The sequence below is a fragment of the Lactuca saligna genome, chromosome 5 (assembly GCF_052625555.1).
Source record: "Lactuca saligna cultivar CGN05327 chromosome 5, ASM5262555v1, whole genome shotgun sequence".
Taxonomy (NCBI): Eukaryota; Viridiplantae; Streptophyta; class Magnoliopsida; order Asterales; family Asteraceae; genus Lactuca; species Lactuca saligna.
Genome location: NC_136421.1, coordinates 266,239,989 through 266,264,375, shown reverse-complemented (window position 1 = coordinate 266,264,375; position 24,387 = coordinate 266,239,989). Strand labels below are relative to the sequence as shown.

At 38.2% G+C, this 24,387-nt stretch overlaps 3 protein-coding genes across 3 annotated transcripts; 2 read left to right on the top strand and 1 right to left on the bottom strand.

Moving 5' to 3' along the window:
* The first annotated feature begins 765 nt into the window (after positions 1–765).
* LOC145047712 (uncharacterized) lies at positions 766–1,908 on the top strand. The gene is made up of 3 exons (XM_078996051.1): positions 766–933; positions 1,294–1,497; positions 1,643–1,908. Exons 1-3 carry the CDS (start codon positions 823–825, stop codon positions 1,676–1,678), a joined length of 351 nt encoding a protein of 116 aa, XP_078852177.1. The 5' UTR covers positions 766–822; the 3' UTR covers positions 1,679–1,908.
* Positions 1,909–10,447: 8,539 nt separating this feature from the next.
* LOC145047710 (uncharacterized) lies at positions 10,448–11,550 on the top strand. Its single transcript, XM_078996049.1, has 3 exons — positions 10,448–10,677; positions 11,047–11,247; positions 11,352–11,550. Exons 1-3 carry the CDS (start codon positions 10,567–10,569, stop codon positions 11,385–11,387), a joined length of 348 nt encoding a protein of 115 aa, XP_078852175.1. The 5' UTR covers positions 10,448–10,566; the 3' UTR covers positions 11,388–11,550.
* A 1,380-nt stretch (positions 11,551–12,930) lies between these two features.
* LOC145047711 (PRA1 family protein B4-like) lies at positions 12,931–13,982 on the bottom strand. Its single transcript, XM_078996050.1, has one exon. It carries the CDS (start codon positions 13,807–13,809, stop codon positions 13,150–13,152), a length of 660 nt encoding a protein of 219 aa, XP_078852176.1. The 5' UTR covers positions 13,810–13,982; the 3' UTR covers positions 12,931–13,149.
* Between the last annotated feature and the right edge of the window lie 10,405 nt (positions 13,983–24,387).

Sequence of the window (24,387 nt, the reverse complement as noted above, 5' to 3'; positions counted from 1 at the left end):
TTCACAGCCATATTTATCTAATATAAATTGGGTTATACTTGATGGGCTAATGGCAGATCCAAGAAACGACTCATTAATCTTTAACGTCGTATACTCCGAAATTCCCCGCTACAAAGAAATGTTCTAAATATATATTGTTTTCTCATTTCATTTTTTACTGAAAGAATTTGTGTTTGGATGTGCCATTTGGTTTCCATTAAAGTACTAGTATATATAACACAATTGACACTCTTTTGCAAAGCAAGATATCTTCCAAAATTATTGAGAAACTAATTTTGCTTATAGTCTGATTCAATAGTTTTTTTTTAAATCTATTTCGGAAATTATGTGTAAACTATTATTTACAAAAAAAAAAAAAAAAAAAAAAAAAAAAAAAAAAAAAAAAAAAAAAATTCCATAAACTTTTGAGACATTTTGCAAAATCTGTTTTTAAAAAATAGATGATCATTATGTTAGGTATATATAGAAGACTTCAAAATACGTTTTAACTCAACATTTTTGTAATTTCTTTTTGTGATTAGCCCATATAATTCAAATATATAAATAATAGCAAAACGTTTGTTCTTCTAGCATCAAAAGAGTGGTGAACTTTTGACTCCTATTGCATCTTCTAGCATGAAAATAGTGGTGACCTTTTGACTTTTATTGGATATTTTGGATATTTTAAGAAATTCGGGAGGGTAAATTAGGAAATAGTGGATGAAGTTGGGGTGGGGGTGAACAAAGTTTAGAAGCATATCTATAGACTATATATATATGAAAATTTTCCCTCTACTTTTGGCAACCCTTTGTGAATTAAACGAGAGATAATCATAATCGGAGATGCCGTGTCTGAGACTGTCAACAAATGTGAGTTTGGAGGGCGTTGATACCTCCGCTATCCTCTCCGAAGCCACTTCCACCATCGCCGACCTCCTCAGCAAACCCAAAGCCGTACGTACACTTCTCTCTCTCTCTCTCTCTCTCTCTCTCTCTCTCTCTCTCTCTCTCTCTCTCTCTCGTATGTGTGTGTGTGTGTGTTTTCTGTGCTTACTTCAAATGTGAATGTTACTTGATCACTTGATGTTATTATTTACGAGAGTTTAATGTTTCAGTGTTGATCTGTGAACTTTAATTTCCTTGGGTAGAAACACCGGTTATGGCAATATCACTTAGAAATTGATTACACTGATTCTAGAACACAACACGATGAGAAATCATAGTTAAGCCAGATGAGATGAAAGCAAAGCAACTTGGTATTAAGTGAAAGTGCTGATATAATTGTTTGGTTTTTTAAACTTGTGTCGTGGGCAGTATGTGCTGATCGAGTTGAAGGGATCCGTGCCGATGGCTTTTGGAGGTAGCGAGGAGCCAGCGGCGTGTGGTGAGCTGGTGTCCATCGGAGGAGGTCTGAATCCAGATGTAAACAAGAAAGTAAGCGCTGCAGTTGCTGAGATTCTTAGCTCCAAGCTCTCTGTTCCCAAATCACGATTCTTCCTTAAGTTTTACGAATCAGAGGTGACCATTATGTATATATATATATATATATATATATATATATATATATATATATATATATATATATATCTTCTGTTTTCTTCATTGATGTGTATTATGTTCTCATTTTACTTGCTAAAACCGTTTGTTTGTTTTGTTGTGACAGGGATCTTTCATCGGATGGAATGGATCGACCTTCTAGTCTGCTATGTATCTGTTTCTGGGTTGGTTGGTTGCATCAAAATAAAACTTATTTGAAATGCCAAAACATTGAAACCTTATTATCCAAGCACTTTCTCTTAATGTCTCGTATCGTTGATGTTTGTCGGAGTTACTTTATGGGTAGCAGGTATGTTGCCTCAGCAGCTGTTATATGTATCCAAGCATTTTCTCTTATTATCCTTTATCCAAGCGCTTTACTCACTAGCATAACGTATGCTGTTATAAATCCATGTTAAAAGACGAATTAAGGTTTGGTTCTTTGGTACCTTAGTACCTTACCCATGGGAACTTTTTTTTTTAAATGCAAAGGGAGACGCCAACAATAACATTTTCATCTTTCTCAAAACTTTAATTGAAGAGTTGTTAAAAAGACAGAAAAACAATCTCTGAAATTCTTTTAATAAAGTTATATAACTATTACTTCAAATGTCTCACGTATCAACTTTATAATAAGTGTAAAAGACAGAAAAAAACAATCTGTAAAAATTTCAAGTTACAAAACTTAAACACAGCTTGTTTTGCTCTTATCAAAAGGCTAACCAGAAAAGAAGTCCAATATAACAAATGATTAAATATCGGGTGTTAGAAAACACCCATGAACTCAAAAAAAAAATGACAAAATTGCAAAAATGTTCCGTGATATTGTAAAAATTAGGATTTTTGATCCAAAAAATTTTGAAGTTGTACCCCTTGTCAAAAATAAGTTTTTTGGTGCGAGTTTGATCCATTTAAAAAAAATACTTAAATTGACGAATTTACCCATTTGTCTTCTCTTTTCCGGCTACTAATTTTGTCAGCTACTAAGGACGTGTTTGGCAAAACTAGCGGGAAGCGAGTAATGTTTGATTTTAAAGCGTTTTGTTGAAAGCTTCTCCATATAGCTTTTGATTTTGAAACGTTTTGTTTAGGCTAAATGTTAAACGTTCATATTATCGAATGAAACTTTTTCTTTTTTACGAGCAATGCTTAAAAGCTACAAGTCAGAAACACCCAAACGTTACATGCCAAACACGTCATAAATTTGTCTTCCCATTCTTCATCACATTATTGCCCTCCAATAAACACCACCACTGGTCAACACCTTCACCACCCACCCCACCATGATTATCGCCGGAAATCGTCGTAATTCTCATCGGAAACCATCACCAACATCTGAAACCATGGCGTAGATCCTGATCTATTGGCGGTGATCTTCATCACGATGTGGAGAGACAAAGAAACGTCAATTTGGTAACCCTAGCGGCACATTACCGCCGTCATCTTCATTAGAAACCCTAGCACCACCATTATCTATTTTCAAGTGATATAACCCTAGCGTTACCGTCATCGGTTTTCAGGCAAAACCACCAATATTTATGGAACTATGCGGTCATCGTCTCTTCTTTTCTGCATCTCCCATGTCGTGCTTCCCCTTCGACCTTTCCAATAATAAGCATCTTGTCTTGTGCCACAAAGAGCTCGCTAATGGTGATAGTTAGGGTTTAATGTTTTGGTCATGGTTTCTACGACTGATTGGGTTTTCCTTATTAGGCAACTAAAAGATTCAAATAACATTTCTTTCTCATTTCTTTTGTACAAGTAGTGTAAGGATAGTTCTGCAATCCTAAAACCTTCATCCCCAAATTCACTCTCCTTTCAAATTCACTTTGTGATAACTTTATCAATTTTTTTTTTGTGATAACCTTGGTAGTTAAAGCAACAAGATATCTCGATCTTCTCTTGTCTCTCCTGTATTCTTGGTTGTTATTTGTATACTATTTTTCTTGGTGTTCTAAGGAAAAAGTTGTTTGTGTTTGTCAAATTAAATAACTTTTCTTTTTGCAATAAAGTTCAATTTTTAGTGATCATATTATTTGCTATTGGTGATGGTTTGTATTCGTTCTATATAACTCATAAGAAATTTCCTTTACAGTTGAATTTTGTTAAACTGTTGGGACTAGTGTTCAAATTCATATATTAAATTGACCAATATTATAGACCTTTGAGATTGGGGTTGTTTGAGATCATAGGGTTTCTTTAACTGTGGTGGTTGTATAGACGGGTAGCGGTGTGACATTCTATCTTCCGACGGTGGTGGCAATGATGTTCATAAGTTTTGGCGATTCACCACCTTCGTTGGAGCCGAAGGTGCGGTATAAGTGTATGTAATACATGGTTATAAAAATCACTACTCGGTACCTGTTCGGCCGACTACCAAATAGCGAGTACTTGAATTCGGTAATTCATATAAAAATCAAAATCATAAGATAAAACAATAAGTTGATTGAAATATATAATTAAATTAGATACATGTGAATACACAAAATTTAAAAAACACACAATGGTCTCACTTCGTGAATAATTACTGAAAATTTAAGATATGTATGTAGTAATAATCGCATGTGTGTGTCCGTGTGTTAAATAATAAAGGGAAATCTCCAAAAAAAAGTCCTAAACTTTTACCCTAATTTTTTATTTACTAAAAAAACATGAATTACCGGTAAAAATAGCGATTTGATCCCCTTTTCCCGGTTTACCGATTTCATTACTTACCTGTTTTGTTAAAGGCTCATTATTTTAGGGAAAATGTCATATTAACCCATCAAACTTATCGTGTTTGTTTTAAAATGTCACTAAACTATTTTTTTGCACATTAAAGGAATAAACTCTCATATCCCTGTTTTAAAATACCCTTATGTTACCTTTTACCGGGTTGAAAGGTAATATACATGCTACGAAAGAACATGTCGGTGTCAGGTCATTTAATGAAATGGCCACATGTAGTACATTTATATTCATGTGTTTTAAATAAACCGTTTGCGTTATACAATCCCCTCCCCCTCATTGAAGAAACCCCTCCTCCTCATTGAAGAAACCCCTCTTCCCACAATAGTAACTGAAGATCGATGGCTATATTTGTAACGACGTGAAAATTTAAAACAATTTTTTATTTTTCAAACAACATAAAACTCATTTAATATTCTCAAATCTCATGTTCAATAGATGTCATCATGATAAAACATATCCCAAGATCGCAAAATACAATCCTCTGTCAGTGTGTACGGATCATGTCGGCGCCTTCCCGCGATCCTCGCTAGTATCTGAAACACATAACACATAGCACTATAAGCATAAATGCTTAGTGAGATCCCCAAAATACCACATACAACACATATTAGCCATTCGAGGCTATAACTTTGTATGACCCTTTGGTCAGTGTGTACTAGTGGGAGCCTCCAATCCCATAACTCTGTAGACCCTCTCGTCCTAACTCTGTGGACCTTCCGGTCCTAACTCTATAAACTCTGAATCATACATAGCACAAATCACATAGAAATCACATCATACAAAAGCATACAAGATACTTTGTCACATAACTCTGATTACCACTCCAGGTAAAGTATAGTGAGAAGATTCACCTCGGGAAATCTCGGAAAGTCTCGAACTCGAAATGTTGATCTAGCCTCCGCCTAATCACATAAAGTATTTTACCTCTAATTAACCACGATTCTCAAAACTAGACTAGTCCCTTTCTATAATCTCTTAGAAGGGGGAAAAGACCATTTTATCCTTCAATAGTCTAAATGTCCAATTGTTGACCAAACCCTAAAAGTCAACGAAAGTCAACAGAGGGTAGTACGCGGCGCGTACCAGCTCTTGTATGCGGGGCGTACTCTGGCAATCCATAATCGGGGTCTCAAACCCTTACGCGGCGCGTTCTAAGATTTACGCCCAGCGTAAGTCTCAGTTTCATGCTCTTAATTATTTTTGGTCTTAAACGATTAAGACATAAGCTCAAATTCCAGATCTGACTATTCTAAGGCCACTTAATCCATAAAGTTGAAACCTTTAAGCCTTTGCATGGCTGTAAAGGTCTCCAATCACTCTAAACACTTTTCCTCTTTCCTCATTAAGTCCATAACTCATGAATGACTTAATATTCACATCCAAGATTGGATTTTTATGAACCTACAACACATATTACACTGGAAAAGGGCAGATCTAAGCTTATGGAGACCCTTTACTCATAAAGTCTCCACCTTGGAACCAAAAACCCTAAAATGGGTCCATAAAGCACAAATTAACAATGGAAATGAAAGCTTTGAGCTTTTGACCTCTAAATGAAGCTCAAACCTTTATCGAACTCAGATCTAAGCTTGTCCTCCAACTTCTAGCTCCCACAATGGCCTTCTCTTCTCCTCCACCGACACAAAATGGCACTTTCAAGCTTAAGAACATACACATAAGCTTATAACGGGTTTTTTCTCTCTTAGGGTTTCACTCACTACAATATGGTGGCTGGGGTAAGGGCCTTATCATTCCTTTTATAGTCCTCAAGTCCCATTTAGGGTTTTACATATGAGCCAGTTACGCCCAGCGTAACTTTGGTACACCCCGCATACATAATTGAGTTCGTGTCTAATTTAAGCGCATGAGTACGCGCAGCGTACACTTCGGTACGCCCAGCATACTCATTTGCAACATTTTCCACTCAAGGGCTAAACTCGACAACTTGGTAAATAAGAAGGGTTAAATGGTTGTACCTGAATTTCGGGATGTTACAATTCTCCCCCACTAAAACTAGACTTCGCCCTCAAAGTCTCATGCCGTAAACAACTTCGGGTGCTGCTCCCTCATCTCCGACTCTGGATCCTAGGTCAGCTTGGACCCTCTCTGACGTTGCCACTAGACCTGAACTAGGGGCACCTCCTTGTTCCTCAGAACCTTCATCCTCCGATCCACAATTATGACTGGCCTCTCAACGTAATTCAGGTTCGCATCTATCTGAATATCCTCCAACAGTACTACTACCGTCTCGTCGGCTATACACTTCCTCAACTGAGACACGTGGAAGGTATCATGTCTCTGTCTCAACTCTGCGGGTAGCTCTAAACGATACGCCACCCTATCCACCCTCGCGGCCACCCTGAATGGACCAATGTATCGGGGCCCCAGCTAGCCCTTCTTCCTGAATCGGATCACTCCTTTCCAAGGAGATACCTTAAGGAGTATGAAGTCTCCAACCTGAAACTCAAGCTCGGATCGTCGCCTATCCGCATAACTCTTCTGGCAACTCTGAGCTGTCAGCAATCTCTGCCTGACCTGATGTATCTGCTTGGTCTTCTGAAGCACTATCTCGGTGCTACCCATCACTCACTGCCCTACCTCTCCCCAGCAGATGGGAGTCCGACATCTCCTCCCATACAAAAGTTCAAAGGTAGGCATACCAATGCTCGAATGGTGGTTGTTGTTGTAGGAAAACTCAGCTAGCGGTAGGTATGTGTCCCAACTTCCTCCGAAGTCCAATACACATGCTCGAAGCATGTCCTCGAGCGTCTGAATCATCCGCTCACTTTGTCTGTCCGTTTATGGTGGTAAGCGGTGCTAAAGTGCAACCTTGTACCCAACTCCTAATGGAACTTCTTCCAGAACCTGGAAGTGAAACGTACGACTCGATCTAAGACAATCGAGATTGGCACCCCATGCCTTGACACCATCTCCCTTACGTAAATCTCCGCCAGCTTCTCCGCGAAAGAACTCTCACTGATAGCAAGGAACTGAGCGCTCTTTGTCAGTCGGTCAACGATCACCCAAATTGCATCGACACCCCTTGCAATCCTCGGCAATTTGGTGATGAAATCCATGGAAATTTGTTCCCACTTCCACTAGGGAACCTCAAGTGGCTGCAACTTGTCGTGCAGACACTGGTGTTCGGCCTTAACCCTACAACAAGTCAAGCACCTCTCAAAAAACCACGTCACATCCCTCTTCATATAGGGACACCAATACACTCTCTTCAGGTCTAAATACATCTTAGTGGCCTCGGGATGGATTGAGAACCTCGATCTGTACGCCTACTCCATCAGTATGGTACGTGCCTCGCCTGCAAACGGCACCCAAATCCGACCCTGAAAGGTCGAAAGCCCTCGGCTATCGGTAACGAACTCAGACCCTGCCCAATCACCTGCTCTCTCTTGCGGTTCATCAGTCTCACAGCCTCTGTCTGGGCCTCTCGTATGGTATCCAACACCGGAGTCATCACTATCATCCTCATACAAATGTCTTGTATTGGGGCACTCTCCACTCTGTGGCTATCCAACCATCTCCTCTGGCATATGTTCAATTTGGGTTGATCCATTAAGTACTTCAAACTCTTGTGGTAAATCTGTGTATATGGTACACCGAACCCCATACAAATAATGATGCCATATCTTGAGGGAGAACACCACCGCCCCTAACTCTAAATCATGGGTGGAATACCTCGTCTCATGAGGCTTTAGCTGCCTCGATGCATAAGCTATCACGTGCCCTCTCTGTATAAGCACCGTACCCAACCTCGATATCGATGTGTCACAATACACCATAAAATCCTCCATCCCTTCTGGAAGGGCTCACACCGGGGCTTTGCATAATCTCTGGCGAAGCACCTCAAATGAGGCCTGCTGCTCTGGACCCCAACTAAAAGTTACACCCTTCTGAGTCAACCTGGTAAGAGGAACGGCAATCTTGGAGAAATCCCTGATAAATCTCCGATAGTAGCCGACCAACCCCAGAAAACTCCTGATCTCGGTGAGATATCTCGGCACCTTCCATCTCATCACAGCCTCAATCTTGGCCTGATCGACCAATATCCCATTTTGATTGATGAGATGCCCTAAGAACTGGACCTCTAATAACCAAAAATCGCACTTGGAGAATTTGGCGTAAAGCCTCTCCGATCTCAAAACCCCGATAATCTCTCTCAAATGCTCATTGTGCTGCTCTCTGGATCTTGAGTACACTAGTATATCGTCGATGAACACGATCGCCGATCAATCTAACATCGGCCTACAGACTCTGTTCATGAGATCCATGAACGTTGTCAGTGCATTGGTGATCCCAAACGGCATCACCACGAACTCGTAATGCCCATAACGAGTCCTAAACACTGTCTTCGGGATATCCTCATCCCGTACCCTCATCTGATGATATTCGAACCTCAAGTCAATCTTGGAGAACCAAGATGCACCCTGCAACTAATCGAACAGATCGGCGATCCTTGGTAACGGATAACGGTTCTTGATCGTCAACTTGTTCAACTCCCGGTAATCAATGCACATTCGGTGTACACCATCCTTTTTCATGACAAAAAGGATCGTCGCTCTCCACGGCGAGCTACTCGGTCGAATAAACCCCTTCCCCAGCAGCTCCTGAAGCTGCAAGGATAACTCTTCCATCTCTGGCGGCGCAAGGCAATAAGGCGCCTTGACGATAGGCGCTGTTCCCAGAACTAAATCGATGCGGAACTCCACCTGCCTCTCGAGAGGCACACCCGGCAACTCCTCGGGGAAAACATTTGGGAACTCACACACTATCGGAACATCATCAACCGAACTCGGCCTCTCTGCGGTCACTCGTGTGTCCATCATATAGGCTACGAATCATTTACTGCCATGCTGTAAACTCTGTCTTGTTCTGGCAGCCGAACAAAAAGTTGACCCTGATCAAGTACCCTCGCCATACACTGTAAGTATTCCCCCACTAGGGTCTCGTATCGTCACCAGCTGGCGCTCGCAGTCTATAACGGCTCCAAATCGGCTCAACCAATCCATACCCACAATGACACAAACGTCCCCCATCGCGATCGGGACCAGGTCTATCGGAAACTCAACCCCAAAGATCTTGAGTATACATCCTCGAATCACATCAGTAACATATACCGCTCGCTCGTCAGCTATAGAAACTCGCAGAGGTCGACTCAACGCCTCTCGTCGGATACTGATGTGCTAACTAAACACTAATGACACGAAAAATCAAATCGAACCCGAGTCAAATAACACCAAAGCAGGTACAAAATTCACAAAAAAAAAAAAAAAAAAAAAAAAAAAAAAAAACCCAAACACACCACAATATAAGCACAAAATCTCAAACTCGGCAATAAAAGATAAAGAGTACATACAAGTCACGATTAAGTCAATTCTTAATGCTTTCATTGTTGGCCTTTTTCTACAACCCATGTGGCGACATGGTCATTGAACCGGTCAATCAACTAATAATGAAGGATGACCCCACACAATATCAACCAATGACGAATATCGTATGTTTATTAAGACGAAAGGTCTTTATGGAAATCACACGTTGAATCTCTAAAATTACTTGGATAATTTTGCGTACTTTTGTAGATATGTCATTAGCATTGTGAAAATTTGATGTTAAATATGTATTTGAATTTTCGAGTTTATTGATGAGTTGTCAATTTTTGACATATATTTAAGCTATCTCATTAGAACCGAAAAGGAAAAGAGATTTGTTCGACAAATCAGAAATGGATCGTAATGTTAATTTACACCCGTGGTTCATGTTCCTACAAGTATCTTTTTGATTCACTTTTGTTTCATTGTTATATATATATATATATATATATATATATATATATATATATATATATATATATATATATATATATATATATATATATATATATATATATATATATATATATATATATATATATATATATATATAACAGGCAAATCTAATCCATTCCGAAACTAACAACACCTATATTCACAATGTGACTTGAAGTCTTGAACCTTCAACTAACAACACCTATATTCACAATGTGACTTGAAGTCTTGAACCTTCAATCTTAAAGAAAGAAGGAACCACCTGATACTACAAGCCCTTTGGTTTCTACAAATATATATAAATAGCAAAACATTTGTTCTTCTAGCATGAAGAGACTCTATTGCATATTTTAATAAATGTAGGAGGGCAAAATAGGAATAGTGGATGAAGCTGGAGTAGGTGGTGATTGGTGAACAAGGGCTTCTATAGGGATATCATACCTTCGGAGGGTTTTTATCTTTTAACACCTGTGAATTAAACGAGAGAAAATCGTAATCAGAGATGCCGTGCCTGAATCTGTCAACAAATGTCAGCTTGGAGGGCGTTGATACCTCCGCCATCCTCTCCGAAGCCACCTCCACCGTCGCCGAGCTCATCGGCAAACCCAAAGCCGTACGTACACTTCTCTCTCTCTCTCTTTCTTCCTCTTCTCTGTTGCGTATGTGTGTGTGTGTGTGTTTTTTCTGTACTTACTTCAAATCTGAAGGTTACTTGATGAGTTGATGTTATCATAGCTTCAAAAATTATCCAAGGAAAAGAAAACCCCCTTTTCAATATTTAAACCTTGGGCCTTGAATTGCTTTTACTAGAGTTTAATGTTTCAGTGTTTATGAGTGAATTTTAATTTCCTTGGGTAGAAACGAATTAAGCACCGGTTATGGCAACATCACTTGGAAATTGATTGCACTGATTCTAAGCAATATAATTTGGTATTAAGTGAAAGCGTTGATGTAATTGTTTTGAAACTTGTGTTGTGGGCAGTATGTGATGATCGTGTTGAAGGGATCTGTGCCGATGGCTTTTGGAGGTAGCGAGCAGCCAGCGGCGTATGGTGAGCTGGTTTCCATCGGAGGTCTGAATCCCGATGTAAACAAGAAAGTAAGTGCTGCAGTTGCTGAGATTCTTAGCTCCAAGCTCTCTGTTCCCAAATCACGCTTCTTCCTCAAATTTTTCGACTCAGAGGTAACCTATATTATATCTATCTATCTCTTCTGTTTTCTTATTGATATGAAATGTGGTGTGTTCTCATTTTGTTTGTTTGTTTGTGTTTTGATTTGATTTGACAGAGGTCTTTCTTTGGATGGAATGGATCAACCTTCTAGGCTATGTGCTCTGTGTTTGTTTATGGGTTGGTTGGTTGGATCAGATGAAGCATCAAAATCGAACTTATTAGTATGGGACTACGGATATCATATCATATTATTATTATTACTAGTGTGAAATGTCAAAACACTGAAAGCTTATAATCCAAGCATTTTCTCTTAATGTCCCATATCGATGATGTTTGTCTGAGTTAGTTGCAGATTTACTCACTCACATTACATCACATATGCTGTTATAAATCCATGTTAAAAAATGAATTACCGTTTGATCCTTTAGTACCTTAAACGATGTAAATGCTAAGGGATACCCCAATAGAAAGATTTTCATCTTTCTCAGAACTTCAACTGAAGAGTTTTGTTAAAAAGACAGAAAAACAGTCTGTAAAAGTTGGAAGTTACAAGTGGACAACTTTAAATTTTCAAGATTTGATTTTCAGCTTGTTTTACTCTTACCAAAAGGCTAAACAGCAAACCAGTCCAATATAACAAATGATTAATATCATAAGGTGTTCAGAAAACACAACTGAACTAAAAAAATAGATATTATCGAAATGTAAGATATCATTGTAACTTTTGCACCTAAAATATCATAGTCGTAGTGCGCTTCTTAGAGGTGCACAGATAGGTTTTACAAAAAGTATCACACCCATTTGGAAACCCGATTTGTCGCCATGGTGAAAAAATGGTTTGGGTATAGATCCTTGACTCGTTTAAGTTGGTTAAAATTGTTATTGATTTACTTTTAATTTTTTTTTTTTAATATTTTTTAGCATCCAGGATCATTTCAGGGGACAAAGAACTATACTTGTCCATAAGTCGAATCCAAACACACACAATAATTTCAAGAATCGATTTCATATCCCAGTTGTCCAGAACAAAAGATTTTCAAGAACTGATGAAGAATTCGGATTTGCAGATCTAATTGCAGAATGAAGATTTTAAAGAACCCATTTTATATAGGTGTTCGATTTGCAGAAGTATTTGGAATTCTTATGTGAATGCAATAAACAACCCTTAAGTTTGTATAAAACCGGTTTTATCCTAAAGCAGCTTTCTTTTCAAAACCGGTTTTTGGCCAATTTGCATGTTGTTTGGCCACAAACCTCTAACACGATAATATTGAATATGCAACAAACCAAAGAAAAGCAAAATATTGCAATCGCATGCTTATAACACAAGAATAATCCAAACTAAATTAAAATCCGTTTCAAAAAATTGAATTACAATTCAATTTACATCGATTTTCACAATATGGTTCCTTCAAGAGATAACAAACGTTAGTCGATTTTTTAGACCATTCAATTCGAAAATACTAAATATTATTTGGCTTTGGTTGAAATCAATTATCTGATACATACTATTCAATACATATTAATAATAAAATAAATATACGTGGAAATATATGTTGATAATTCTGAAGCTAATAAATCTAAAAAGAGTAATTAGACAAATGTTCTCGATCACAATTTAATCAGAATACTTTATCGTCATTTACAGTGCAAGCATATGGCTGTTCAAGTTCAATTAGAATGGAATACGAGAATGACAAAAGATTGAAAACGTAGATCAAAATATCAATGTTTATAACAAAAGTAAGTAAAATACACATCAAAAATATAAACCGAAATGGTAATCAACTAGACACAAATTTTATGAACGATGACTCAGTGCTGCACAATCTAATATTCGATCATAAGACAGTTAATCTTTTCAAATTGACAAAACAAAGCATAGTTTGGATCAAACCGATTTAGGGATCGACTCAGACACGAGCAGCAGCAACCACTGGCGCGGCAGAAACGGCCGCACTGGAGGCGGCGCCGCTAAGGAACGAGAGAAATCCGGTGGAAGCACCAGGCTCTTGTTCATCAAGGAATAGATCTTCTGGAGTCCTGAAAGCACCATGAGCGGAAACAACCGCCGTTCCAAGAAGCAACGCGGAGATCAGTACAGATCCGACACTTGTGAGAAAGATCACGACGATGCTCGAGATAATCAACAGGCCTAGGGTTTCACGCTCGGAGAATGTACGGCCGAAGATCACCAACGGCGGATCGGAGGGACGGAAGAGGTAGAGGAAGAGCCAGGCGGCGAGGAGGCCAACGAGGATGATTAGAGAGAAAGGATTTGTGAGGAGAGAGAAACCGAGGACAGCGGCGATGACGGTGATATAGTTGACACGGAAGTAAGAGTAGTTCTTTCGGATCCGGCCAGCGGCGTCGGTTATGGAGTCAGGTTTGGAGAACGCTGAGCGGTCGACGAGTTCGTACCATGGACGGCGACTGGAGAGTCCAGATCGGACGTTTTCAGTGATGGTGTTGATAAAAGCACGGACTGCAGGGGTGGAAACGGGCGCCTGGGATTCACCGGTGGAAATGGTCTGTTGGTTTGAGATGGGAAGGATCGCCGGTGATGAAGCCATTGTAGCCGGAGATTTAGAGGGAGAATTTGTTGCCGAAGATCTGGAGAGATGATTTTGGTTGTAGACGTATGGATTTCTTGGTTTAAGGTGTTGAAGAGGGTTTGGAGTCGGTGGATCTGATCTCAAGAATTTGATTGTGTATAAAAATTGTACGTAACGCGTTAGAGAAGGGCGATAATGTTATATGACATATTACCTTTTTTATTTTTGGATGAAACGCGTATTTGTGAACAAAGTTTTATGTATAATAAAAATTTACAACCATTTTATATGAATATATGATTATATTTCTTTGTTTTTTATCGCCTTATATTGATACATTTTATGTTAAATTGCAAAAAAAATTAAAAAAATTCGATTTTGTCATCGAGGTTTTTTCGCAATTATGTCACTACATTTAAAATTTGTTGTAATATCAACAAAATGATCGGTTTTACCTGTTTTTCTCGTAATCATTTTTTCGAAATTGCAATAAAGTTATTATGTTTGTCAAAATTGCGATTTTGACACTGTATTTTTTTTAAAATTATGTCACTATATTTATAATTTTGTTGTAGTATCAACCAAATGATTGTTACTATCAATCTAATACGTTAACAAATAAACGACATCACACTTCGATGTGTCGCGACGCATTTTATTAAATGCACCTAACTCCACACATCCAACATTGCAAGGCAAAAACTTCCCTATAAAAGGAGGGGTAAATAGCACAAAAGACAGTAAGTTTATACAAAAATTCTAATTTGACACTATGTCTTTTTGTCTCAAATTTGACAGTGTGTGTAACATCCCAACATCATGTATTTTTATTATTGCTTTTATCTTTTATCAAAAGTTGCACAATTGGTCTCTAAAGGAAAAAGGTTTGCATTGTGGTCGTACACAGGGCGTACTCAAAGAGTACTCATGCAACATGGAATCTCGAGCGATCAGCTAGTATGTTGGGCGTACTAGCCCAGGCTTCAAACCTTAAACTTAAGGGTTGCTCTCTATTTAAACAACATTATGTCCCCATTTAACCATCCTTATCAGCCATCATACCCTCCCTAAACCCTAATTCCAAGCTTTAATTGCTTGTGTGAGTTTTGCAAGCTTATTAAGTGTTTTGGTACATCTAGTTGAAGGAGACTAAAGAAGAAGGAGTGGGTGCTAGCAGGCTTGAAGATCCATAAACTTTTCCTCTTTGTGCATCATTTTCAGGTATAAAGTTTATACTTTGATAAGTTTTCCATTAGATCTATATGGTTGAAGTTTTATTAACTTTTGTCCCCAAGATTGAACCTTTAGGAGTTTGGAGCACTCCATGGGCTTGTAGTTGTCCTTTCATGCAATAGATGACTTGTAGAATCATAAAAATGATTACTTGATCAATTCATGTCACACCCCCAAACCAAGGATGGCGGAAACGTCCGGGGGTGGAGGACTTCATGTATAGTATCACAACAACGTGCATAATAGTGTTCAAAGTAAATACAACCATCATAAATATAATTGAAAAGATTACACCAAAGTATATGTTTACATGTTTCACTCAATTACATTATGATGACAAAATGAATTGTTTGACGATTTAACGTCCCATCCTCAAAATGTTGTTGGTTTTCATGTTTCACTGATTTCCTGATAATACAAGTAGTTTTGAAAAGGTGTCAACAATTAAGTTGGTGAGTTCATAAGCATTTGAAAGTAAGAGTTTAAAAGTCGCTCTTTGCATTGACTTGTATGTTACCAAGAAAATCCAATATTTTCCTTATATAACGATATGTAGTCTTAAAACCCAAGACTGGATGTGGGTGTGAGTTTTGTGTTATGTGATCTCAGATACTGAGACCGAAGCGTACCAGCAAAATCCGTACCTATTGTTATTAAAAGTGGCTTTAGATCAACATGAAAACCCTTTTTGATTTATAAAATCTCGTATACTTTAAGTTTTGTTAACTCCCTATGTGGGTCACCATAATTATACTAAGATTAACCGGCACTTTGTAATGTACCCCTTTTTGTATAAACCCGGTACGTTGTACTCATACCCCATTTATATGAAGACCCGGTACTTCGTGATGTACCCCTTTTGTATAAACTCAGTACTTTGTATTCGTACCCTATTTATATGAAGACCCGGTACTTTGTGATGTACTCCTTTTGTATAAACCCGGTACTTTGTATTCGTACCCCAGTTATATGAAGACCCTGTACTTTGTGATGTACCCATTTTTGTATAAAACCAGTACTTTGTATTTGTACCCCATTTCGTATGAAAACCTTTTGCAGTGTATATGAACATAAACTATACCTATTATAGCTTATCAAAATGTTTGTAATGTATATGCAACCTAACTATACCTAGTATAGTGTAGTATGTTTGTTTGTTATGTATAAGAACCATTTTCTATGTAAGTCGAATGTATGGTAAAATATAACTATCTTTATCATTCTTGTTTTGTACTAATGGTAATAGAGGAGGATTCTTACACTTCAGTGAGTATTTATCTGTTATGTAATTATACCACATCAAGAAACACATGTAAAATATTAAATCTTCAATATTAACACTTTGCTCAACAAGTTACAAAGCGCAATGAAAGTCATAAACTGTTATCTAGATTTTTACTTTTCTACATTGTTTTAGAAAATTCCTAGAAAAATCATATGAAGTCGAAAACTGATTCCATAAATTCTGGAAGTTTGTGTTTAGTTTATTCATAATTTTTATTATGATTTTTAGAAGTCTTTAACTAGTGTTAAAATGTTCATATTCATAGACTGGTCCGTATTTGTTTTTGAAATGATAGGCAGTTTTGTAAAAATCACCATAAATCGTAGAAAAATCATGTGGAGATGTGCAAGTAGTCATTTTAAAGCTAAGAACTGAAACTACATGCACCTAAAACAGTTTTAAAAAACTAAAATGTTTGAGTTTCCCAAAACAGTCTGTGAATGGGGTTGAAATTTTCTGATGAAGGCTGCTAAATGAGTTTAGTTGTGTTCTTAGTGTTTTACTTGTATTCCCCCCCCCCCCCCTAAAACTTAAGAAAAACATGAAAAGATAGGGGTATGAGCTCACCTTATGTGTTCTTAGAGGATGGATGTTGGAGAAGAGAAGTGTTCAACTCGAGAACACTTAGATGATGCTTGAAGATTCGAGGATCAAACGTGGAGGAAAAACCCAAGATTAGCCCTTGGATCTCGAATTTTAGAGAGAGAATGTGTTTGTTCTCCTTGAGAAAGGGTGAATAAGGTGGGAGAAGAGATAAGGATCTCTCTAGCTTTTGTTCAAGATTATGGATGAAAAAGAGTGTAAAAAGGACAATGATTGACTAGGCATGGGTGAATAGTGATTGGGGATGTACTATGAAGGTATGGGGAGGTTGCTTGTGTCCTTGTCCAAAGGATAAGTCAACACTCCACCTAAATATCTTACCAACTAGATTTTATTCTTAGGCAAAGATTTTCCCCAAAATATAATTAAAATATGAATATTTGGGGGTTTATTATGTTAAAATACGAGTTTGGGTGAAAATCCCGTGTTAAAATCACGAAAAACTGGCACAAAACGTGAAAATGGTCAAAAACCAGAAAAATATGCGAAAATCCGAGATCAGGGCAGGAGGTACGGTCCTTTATGATTGGAACCGAAAGTAGAAGGGAGCCGAAGGCGAGGCTCGGTCGGAGGAGGGGAACCGAGAGAGGGGCTCGGCTGGAGACTTTCGCAGGCGAGAAAGGGAGCGAAGGCGAGGCTCGATTCAGGTGGTTTCGGCTCTCAGAAGGTCTCGGCTCTCAGGAGGTCTCAGTTCCAGGGTTTCAGTCTTTGGCTGTCTCTCAGTTTTAGAGGTCTTGGTTTCGGTTGCTGGGATATTGGTCCTAAGGTTTCGGCCCCTAAGAGATTTTGGCTCCTGGATGCTGTTTTTCTTGTTTTTACCCCGTTTCAAGCTGTTTTTTACCTGGTTAAGGGTCGGGATGGCCCGAAAGACTATGAAAAGTTACGGGAACCTTTGAGAGAGATTTGGAATATATATATATATATATATATATATATATATATATATATATATATATATAGAGAGAGAGAGAGAGAGAAAGAGAGAGAGAGAGAGTGTGAGTGAATATGATTTAGAGAGGTTTCATCTGTGACATTTTTGAGTGTCCGGCTTCGCAATGCAATGTCCGTAAACCCCGTTACGCCATGTTTTAGTGTCTTACACACTCCCGATGAGTGTGCATTAGTGTTTATCGCTTTGGTTCATTGTTTACCGTATTTAAGGCTTAGGAATTTCAATCACACGGATTTTCCAAATGATGTTTTCTCATCACAGTAGTGAGTTGTACAGTAATTACCTAACGTAAGCCCTAGTACACAAGGGTTAATTGAGTCGACCGGTTTGACTTGTTGACTTTGTTTGACTTTGACTTGACCGGAAATTGACAGTTGTCACAATTCATATGGCTTATGCATGAGCAATGTAGTTTAGAATGTGTTGAAGTTTAAGTTTGTTGCATTAGGACTTTTCTAGCTATGCAAAGGCTTAAAATTGATGAATTTATGGAATAGGACATCTTAAAATGGTCTAATTTGTGGTTAGCTTAGTTGTCTTAAGGGATTAAGACACAAACTGGATGAAAGTGGAAACAGACGAAGTACGCCATGCGTACTCCTAGTTGTACCCCATGTAGCCCGTTCCAACCCCGACCATACATTGTTCGAGTTGTACTCCCCACGTAAGAAGAGGTATGCCCAGCGTACTCATTAGGCGGTTGACTTTTGTTGACTTTTGACCTTTAGATAAGATTTAGGGTTTTGGGTCATGGGAAGGGAAAAATGGGCTTTTGGCCCTTAGAAGACTTAGGTGTTGTTTTTTTTTCCTAAAAAAAACCTCGTTTAACCACTTATTGTTGTGCCACGCAACATACGCGTAACACTAGGCCTTCTCAGTTTTTTGTTTTTTAGAATACTTCTGACTTAAAAACTGTTGTGTGTGTGCCACGTGGTGCAACACTTGACCCTCTCTTTAAACCTCTTCACACCTTACTTTAACTTATTGCAGCAATTTGTAGAGGTTTAAAATACAAACTTTTTATTACATGTTGCAGCCGTTTAGTCCCCCTCTTCTACTACATAGGGTTGCAGAGGTGGTCCACACACTTCAGGCATTTTCACTTCGAAAAAACAAACAACACCTTAGTTGTGGGATTGGTCTGGCAAGTTGAGTTTTGGACCTTATGTAACACTTGAATTGGGGTTTATTTCCTTTTAGCCCTTTTGTTTCAAATATTGTGATTTGATCCTTCAGGTAGTACATGGAGCATTCCATTGGATATGCTAAGCGTACCACATCAGTATGCCTAGCGTACTAAGGAAGGGTGATCGTAGATCTAAGGCCTTGTACGTTGGGCGTACAAGGGGCTTTATGAAACCCTAGTTTTGGGGTGTTGCACCCTATTTAAACTCCTTAAGTTCCTAGCGTTGGTCTCTTTATCAGCCTCCATTGTCCTAAAACCCTAATCTCAAACCCTAATAGCCTCCTCGAGTGTTCTTGAGCCTTGGTCTTGATTTTGGTAATTTATGCTCCTTGAAGTGAAAGAAGAAGAAGTTGGTGGACTCGTTCTTTGGAAGGAATCTTAGAGATCCAAATTTAGCTTCATCTCTTGGTGACTTTTGAGGTATAAAGTCCTAAGCTTGATCCTTGTATGATTAGATCTCGTCATCTCATGGTTTTTATGCTTTTGGTCCCTTTTGGGTTAGTTTGATGAGTTAAGTCGTTTATGGGGCATATTCTCTTAGATTTGGGCATATAATGAGTTCCTCAAGCTTAAAGATGAAAACTTTATGGTATTGGTGGTCTTATTCATGCATTAAGTCATTTGTTAAGTCCTCTTGATCTTAAGAGTTTCATTAAGCCATTCATGCACGTAAAGTTGGCAACTTTACGTGATAAACCACCTTAAAGAAGTCAGATCTAAGTGTTGGAGTAAGGACTTAATCATTTAAGAGCTGCAGAAGGAAAGTTTCCTAAGCGATGGAGTACGCTAAGTGTACAACCTCGTACGCGTTGCGTACAAGCCCTAAAGCCAGTATGCTTAGCGTACAAGCTGAGTACGCCCCACGTACTCAGCAATTGGACTTCATTTGGTGGGCTTCTCAGTATTGGGCTATGTTAGACTTTGGTTTCCTTGGGCCTTGTTGGGCTATCAGAAGTCAATTGTTTTGGGTAAGGAACATTTTTAGACCTTAGATTAACACCCATGAAGGATTTGGGCCCAATTTGGAAAATTGGTCCATATTTGGGCCTTGGGTGTTTATTTTGGATTTTGGGCCTTTTGGATTGTTGGTCTAGGCCTAGGCTTTAGGCCAATTTTGGTAAAGGGTAGGGGTCTGCGTGACTCTCGCATGTGTTGGGATCCAGTTATTAATCGGATGTTATCGTGACTGATACCTTAGAGATTTGTCGGACTAGAAGTTAGATATTTATCAGTGTAATTTAGCAGTTCGAGGTGAGTTTCCTCACTGTGTTTAGTGGGTTGAACGCACCAATGCTAACCCATAATTTTTTTATGTAAGGATGCTAGATGTCTGTGTGATTCTTGCATGTGTTATGTACTAGTATACTTACCGGGCGGGGCCCGATGACCATTTTGTATGCTATGTATCTCTATGATTATTGCATCTATATGTGCTTATATGTTATACGTTTATATGTATGCCTGGAGGGGCCCAATCTGAATACCGATCGGCTCCCAATGACAGGGCGGGGCCCATTATGTGTTTATTTGTATATGTATGGTGTATGGTATGTGACATCCCAAAATTTCTCGGCCAGAAAAGACCGATTTAGTTTATGCTTTTAAAATAAATCAGAGTAATCTTTTAAAAGATGTTGCGGAATTTGTCCCCAAAACAAAACATGATAAAAAAATTTATCAAAACACTTCTTAAATATATATATATATATATATATATATATATATATATATATATATATATATATATATATATATATATATATATATACTTTTTCATTATATATCAGAACCTCGGGATGTCATATTCCGATACAGACCAAAAGCATAAACAGTATATTATAAGTCTTATAACAATTATTTACAACTACTGGCATATAATCCAAAAATCCCTCGTCATCGTCCAACTATGCTCTGAGTCCACTACATGTAATATAAAAAGCTGAGTGAGACAGACTTGTGAGTCTGGTGAACATATAGGGTTTTCAACCCATAAATAATAAATTTATTAATTTCATCAACCACAATAAATTTATTTATCATGTTTAAACATCAAACAATCAACCCAATTTCCAACCCCCATTATATTCTTTACTCTTAAGGATCCACCCTAAGAAATTAGTCTCGTTCATTCATTTCCTAAGGATTAATCTAAGAAATAAGCACGAAGTCCATCATTGCCTATGGCGCAGCTGCCAATGTTATCTATTAGGTGCAGCTGCCAACAACATCATTTATTCTCTAATTGGCACAGCTGTCAATATTGTTTATTAGGCGCAGCTGCCAACAACGTCACTTATTCTCTAATTGGCATAGCTGCCAATGTTGTTTATTAGGCGCAACTGCCAACAATATCATTTATTCTTTATTAGGCACAATTGCCTATATCATCTATTAGGAGCAACTACCGATATTATCCTTTAGGCGCAGCTGCCATGATTATGTTGTATCTATTAGGCACAGATGCAAAAATTATCCATTAGGTACAACTGCCAAGATATTTAGATTACAAGTGGTGAACACTTAAATCAAAAACACCTAAGGGTCATGGTGCAGCTTCCAATATTCATCTATATCATCTTTCATCCCTCATTATTTATTTATCCATGTTATACCCAACATATTTGTAGATATAAAATACATATACAATTTAAAACATGTATAAAACATTCTTTCAACATCCATCTCAAATTAGCAAACAACATACATACACATAGCACGTATTTTATATAAAATATTGCATATCTATGTGTAAGATGAAAGTGACTATACACTCACCTGATTTAACGATAATCGGGCAGCACCTCGTTTCTTAAAACGATTATTTCTGATAAAACGGGGATGTTTTCCTAAAAACTGGGCTTCACGTGGGCAGAGTTTCAGCTTGAAAACTATTTTTCTCAGGATCTTCGGGATCTCCGGGGCTTGTTTATGATGCTAGGATGATAAAATTGTTGGGTTTTGAGCATTCTAACACTTCCTAAGTGTACATGCAACCCTAATAACCTTGAATCTATGTTTTCTCTATATACATGCAAATTTCATTTTCAAGGTTATTTCCTAACTATCATGGCATGGGGATTACATAAAACATAAAGAACTAGTAGAAATACATACCTTGTTGTCGCTTGGATTCCTTCAAGACTTTGTGAGCCTAGCACCACAAATATTGTGCCTCAAATGCTTCACACAACACTACAACCTTGGAATAACTAGAGAGAATATTTCTACACTCCAAAATCGGCTATGCCCTCACAAGAATACTCTAGTGCCAATTTTGCATGCTATAGGGTTTCTTTTATAGTGTGTCATAATTAGAAGTTACAAATGTAAACCCTAATTGTCATGACTCTTCATTTCTCATGACCCATGGGTTTGTAACTCCCATGGACTATCCATGGAGATCCATATGGTTATAACCAAACCCATAAACCATGGATCATTAATCCACCATAAAAGAATTGATGATTGTCATATATTTAATTAGTCTCACTTTGATCACCAAATTAATTCTAGATTAATACTTGATCAAATACTAATTAAATAATACTATTATTAATATATTAGAACTTATAATATATTAATAATCATAAGTGCCTTATTCTCTCATTTAGTCTATCCAAGTATTGCAATGCCATGCAACCCAAATGGACCATGCCGGGTCGGGTCAAGTTCATACCAAATAAAGTTATGGACTTAGACACTATATCCAACAAAAATAGGCTTGGGGGTAATTTTTGAAATATTGAAGAAAGTATAGGGGAGATAGAACAAAATTTGAAACCCTAAATCAGATGGCATCGAGTGCTATTTATAGTAGCTGGCTACCCGAGTTACGTTGGGCGTAACTTTAGAGTACATTGGGCGTACTCCCTCTTCAACCAGTACGCTGGGCGTACTAAGGGATCAGCCCGAACGCGTAAAGGCTACGACATGTGTCCATCATGCGAAAGAGTAGGGCTATGTGGCCAATCTCGGACTATGAACACTCACACGAGTACGCTGGCGTACTCCTCCGGAACAATCTCGAAGTTTGTGCCCAAAACTTCAAAATTTCGTAACATTCACTTACAAACTCTGTTTTTGACGTTCTTTACATCCACACGTAGGTGGAATAAGGCTCTACAACTTTCATTTAGACTCCATCGGCAAATTTTGACATTATTATTAATGTTATATTTTTAACAGGACGGGACATGAAAAGTCCGTTAAAAATTCATAACTTCTTCATCCAATTGTAGAACCTGGTTCCTCGTACGTAAAATTTATCTAAGTATTGGTCATTTTTATCCTTGGACTTGGCGACTTGTAGGTCCGACTCGCCAAGTAGGGACGCGGTCCGGGGGCATGTTTAAGTTGGCGACTCGGCGAGTCACCGCTGTTTGATGAAACCCTAAATTTCAAGGGTTTGCACCCTATTTAAACCCTCATTTCCGCCCCAAGCTCGCCCCCATTCACCCTCAGAGCCCCCAACATCGTTTTTGCCCTTTTCCTTGTGAGATTGAAGTGTTTTGGTGTGTTCTTGAAGTTTTTGAGGAGAAAGAAGAGTAGATCAAGAAGAGGAGAAGGAGGCCAAGCATCTTTGTGGCATCTGAACGTTTTTGTAACACCGTAAATTTCAAAATAATTTTTCGCATTTTATAAAAACATAATTCATTTAATATTTGTAGAAAAACCTATGTTTGAAATACAATTCATTTCATACAAAAATCCCAAGATCTCATAACATAAAATCCCGTGTGTGTGTATTGATCAAGCCGGCGCCTTCCCACGGTCGTCACTAGTACCTGAAACAAATAACACCAAACACTGTAATCACAAAGCTTAGTGAGTTCCCCAAAATACCACATAAAACACATATTAGCCACTCGAGGCTATAACTCTGTGGGTCTGTGCACCCAAACTCTGTGAACCCTCAAGTTCTAACTCTGTAAACATGCACAACATAAATCACATAGAATAATGCAACGCAACACATAACATATATAGCATACAAGCACTATATCACATAACTCTAGTTACCTACTCAAGGTAAAGTATAGTGAGAAGACTCACCTCGTGTATCTCGATAACTCGCAAATCCCTGGAATCACTCGTGCTCGATCCCCTAAACTATAATCTTCCTATAATACAATATATCTCTAATTAACACTTTTACAACTAAGGTTGACTATCCCTATCAAGTCAACACTGGTCAACTCTGGTCAACGGTCAACTTTGACCGGACTCGGCGAGTGCACCAAAGCAACTCGGCGAGTCTAACGCGTTCACTGACTCCCTCGGATCTTTTATTGGCACGTCGAGCACTCCCCTAACTCGACGAGTTCCACCTGGCATGAA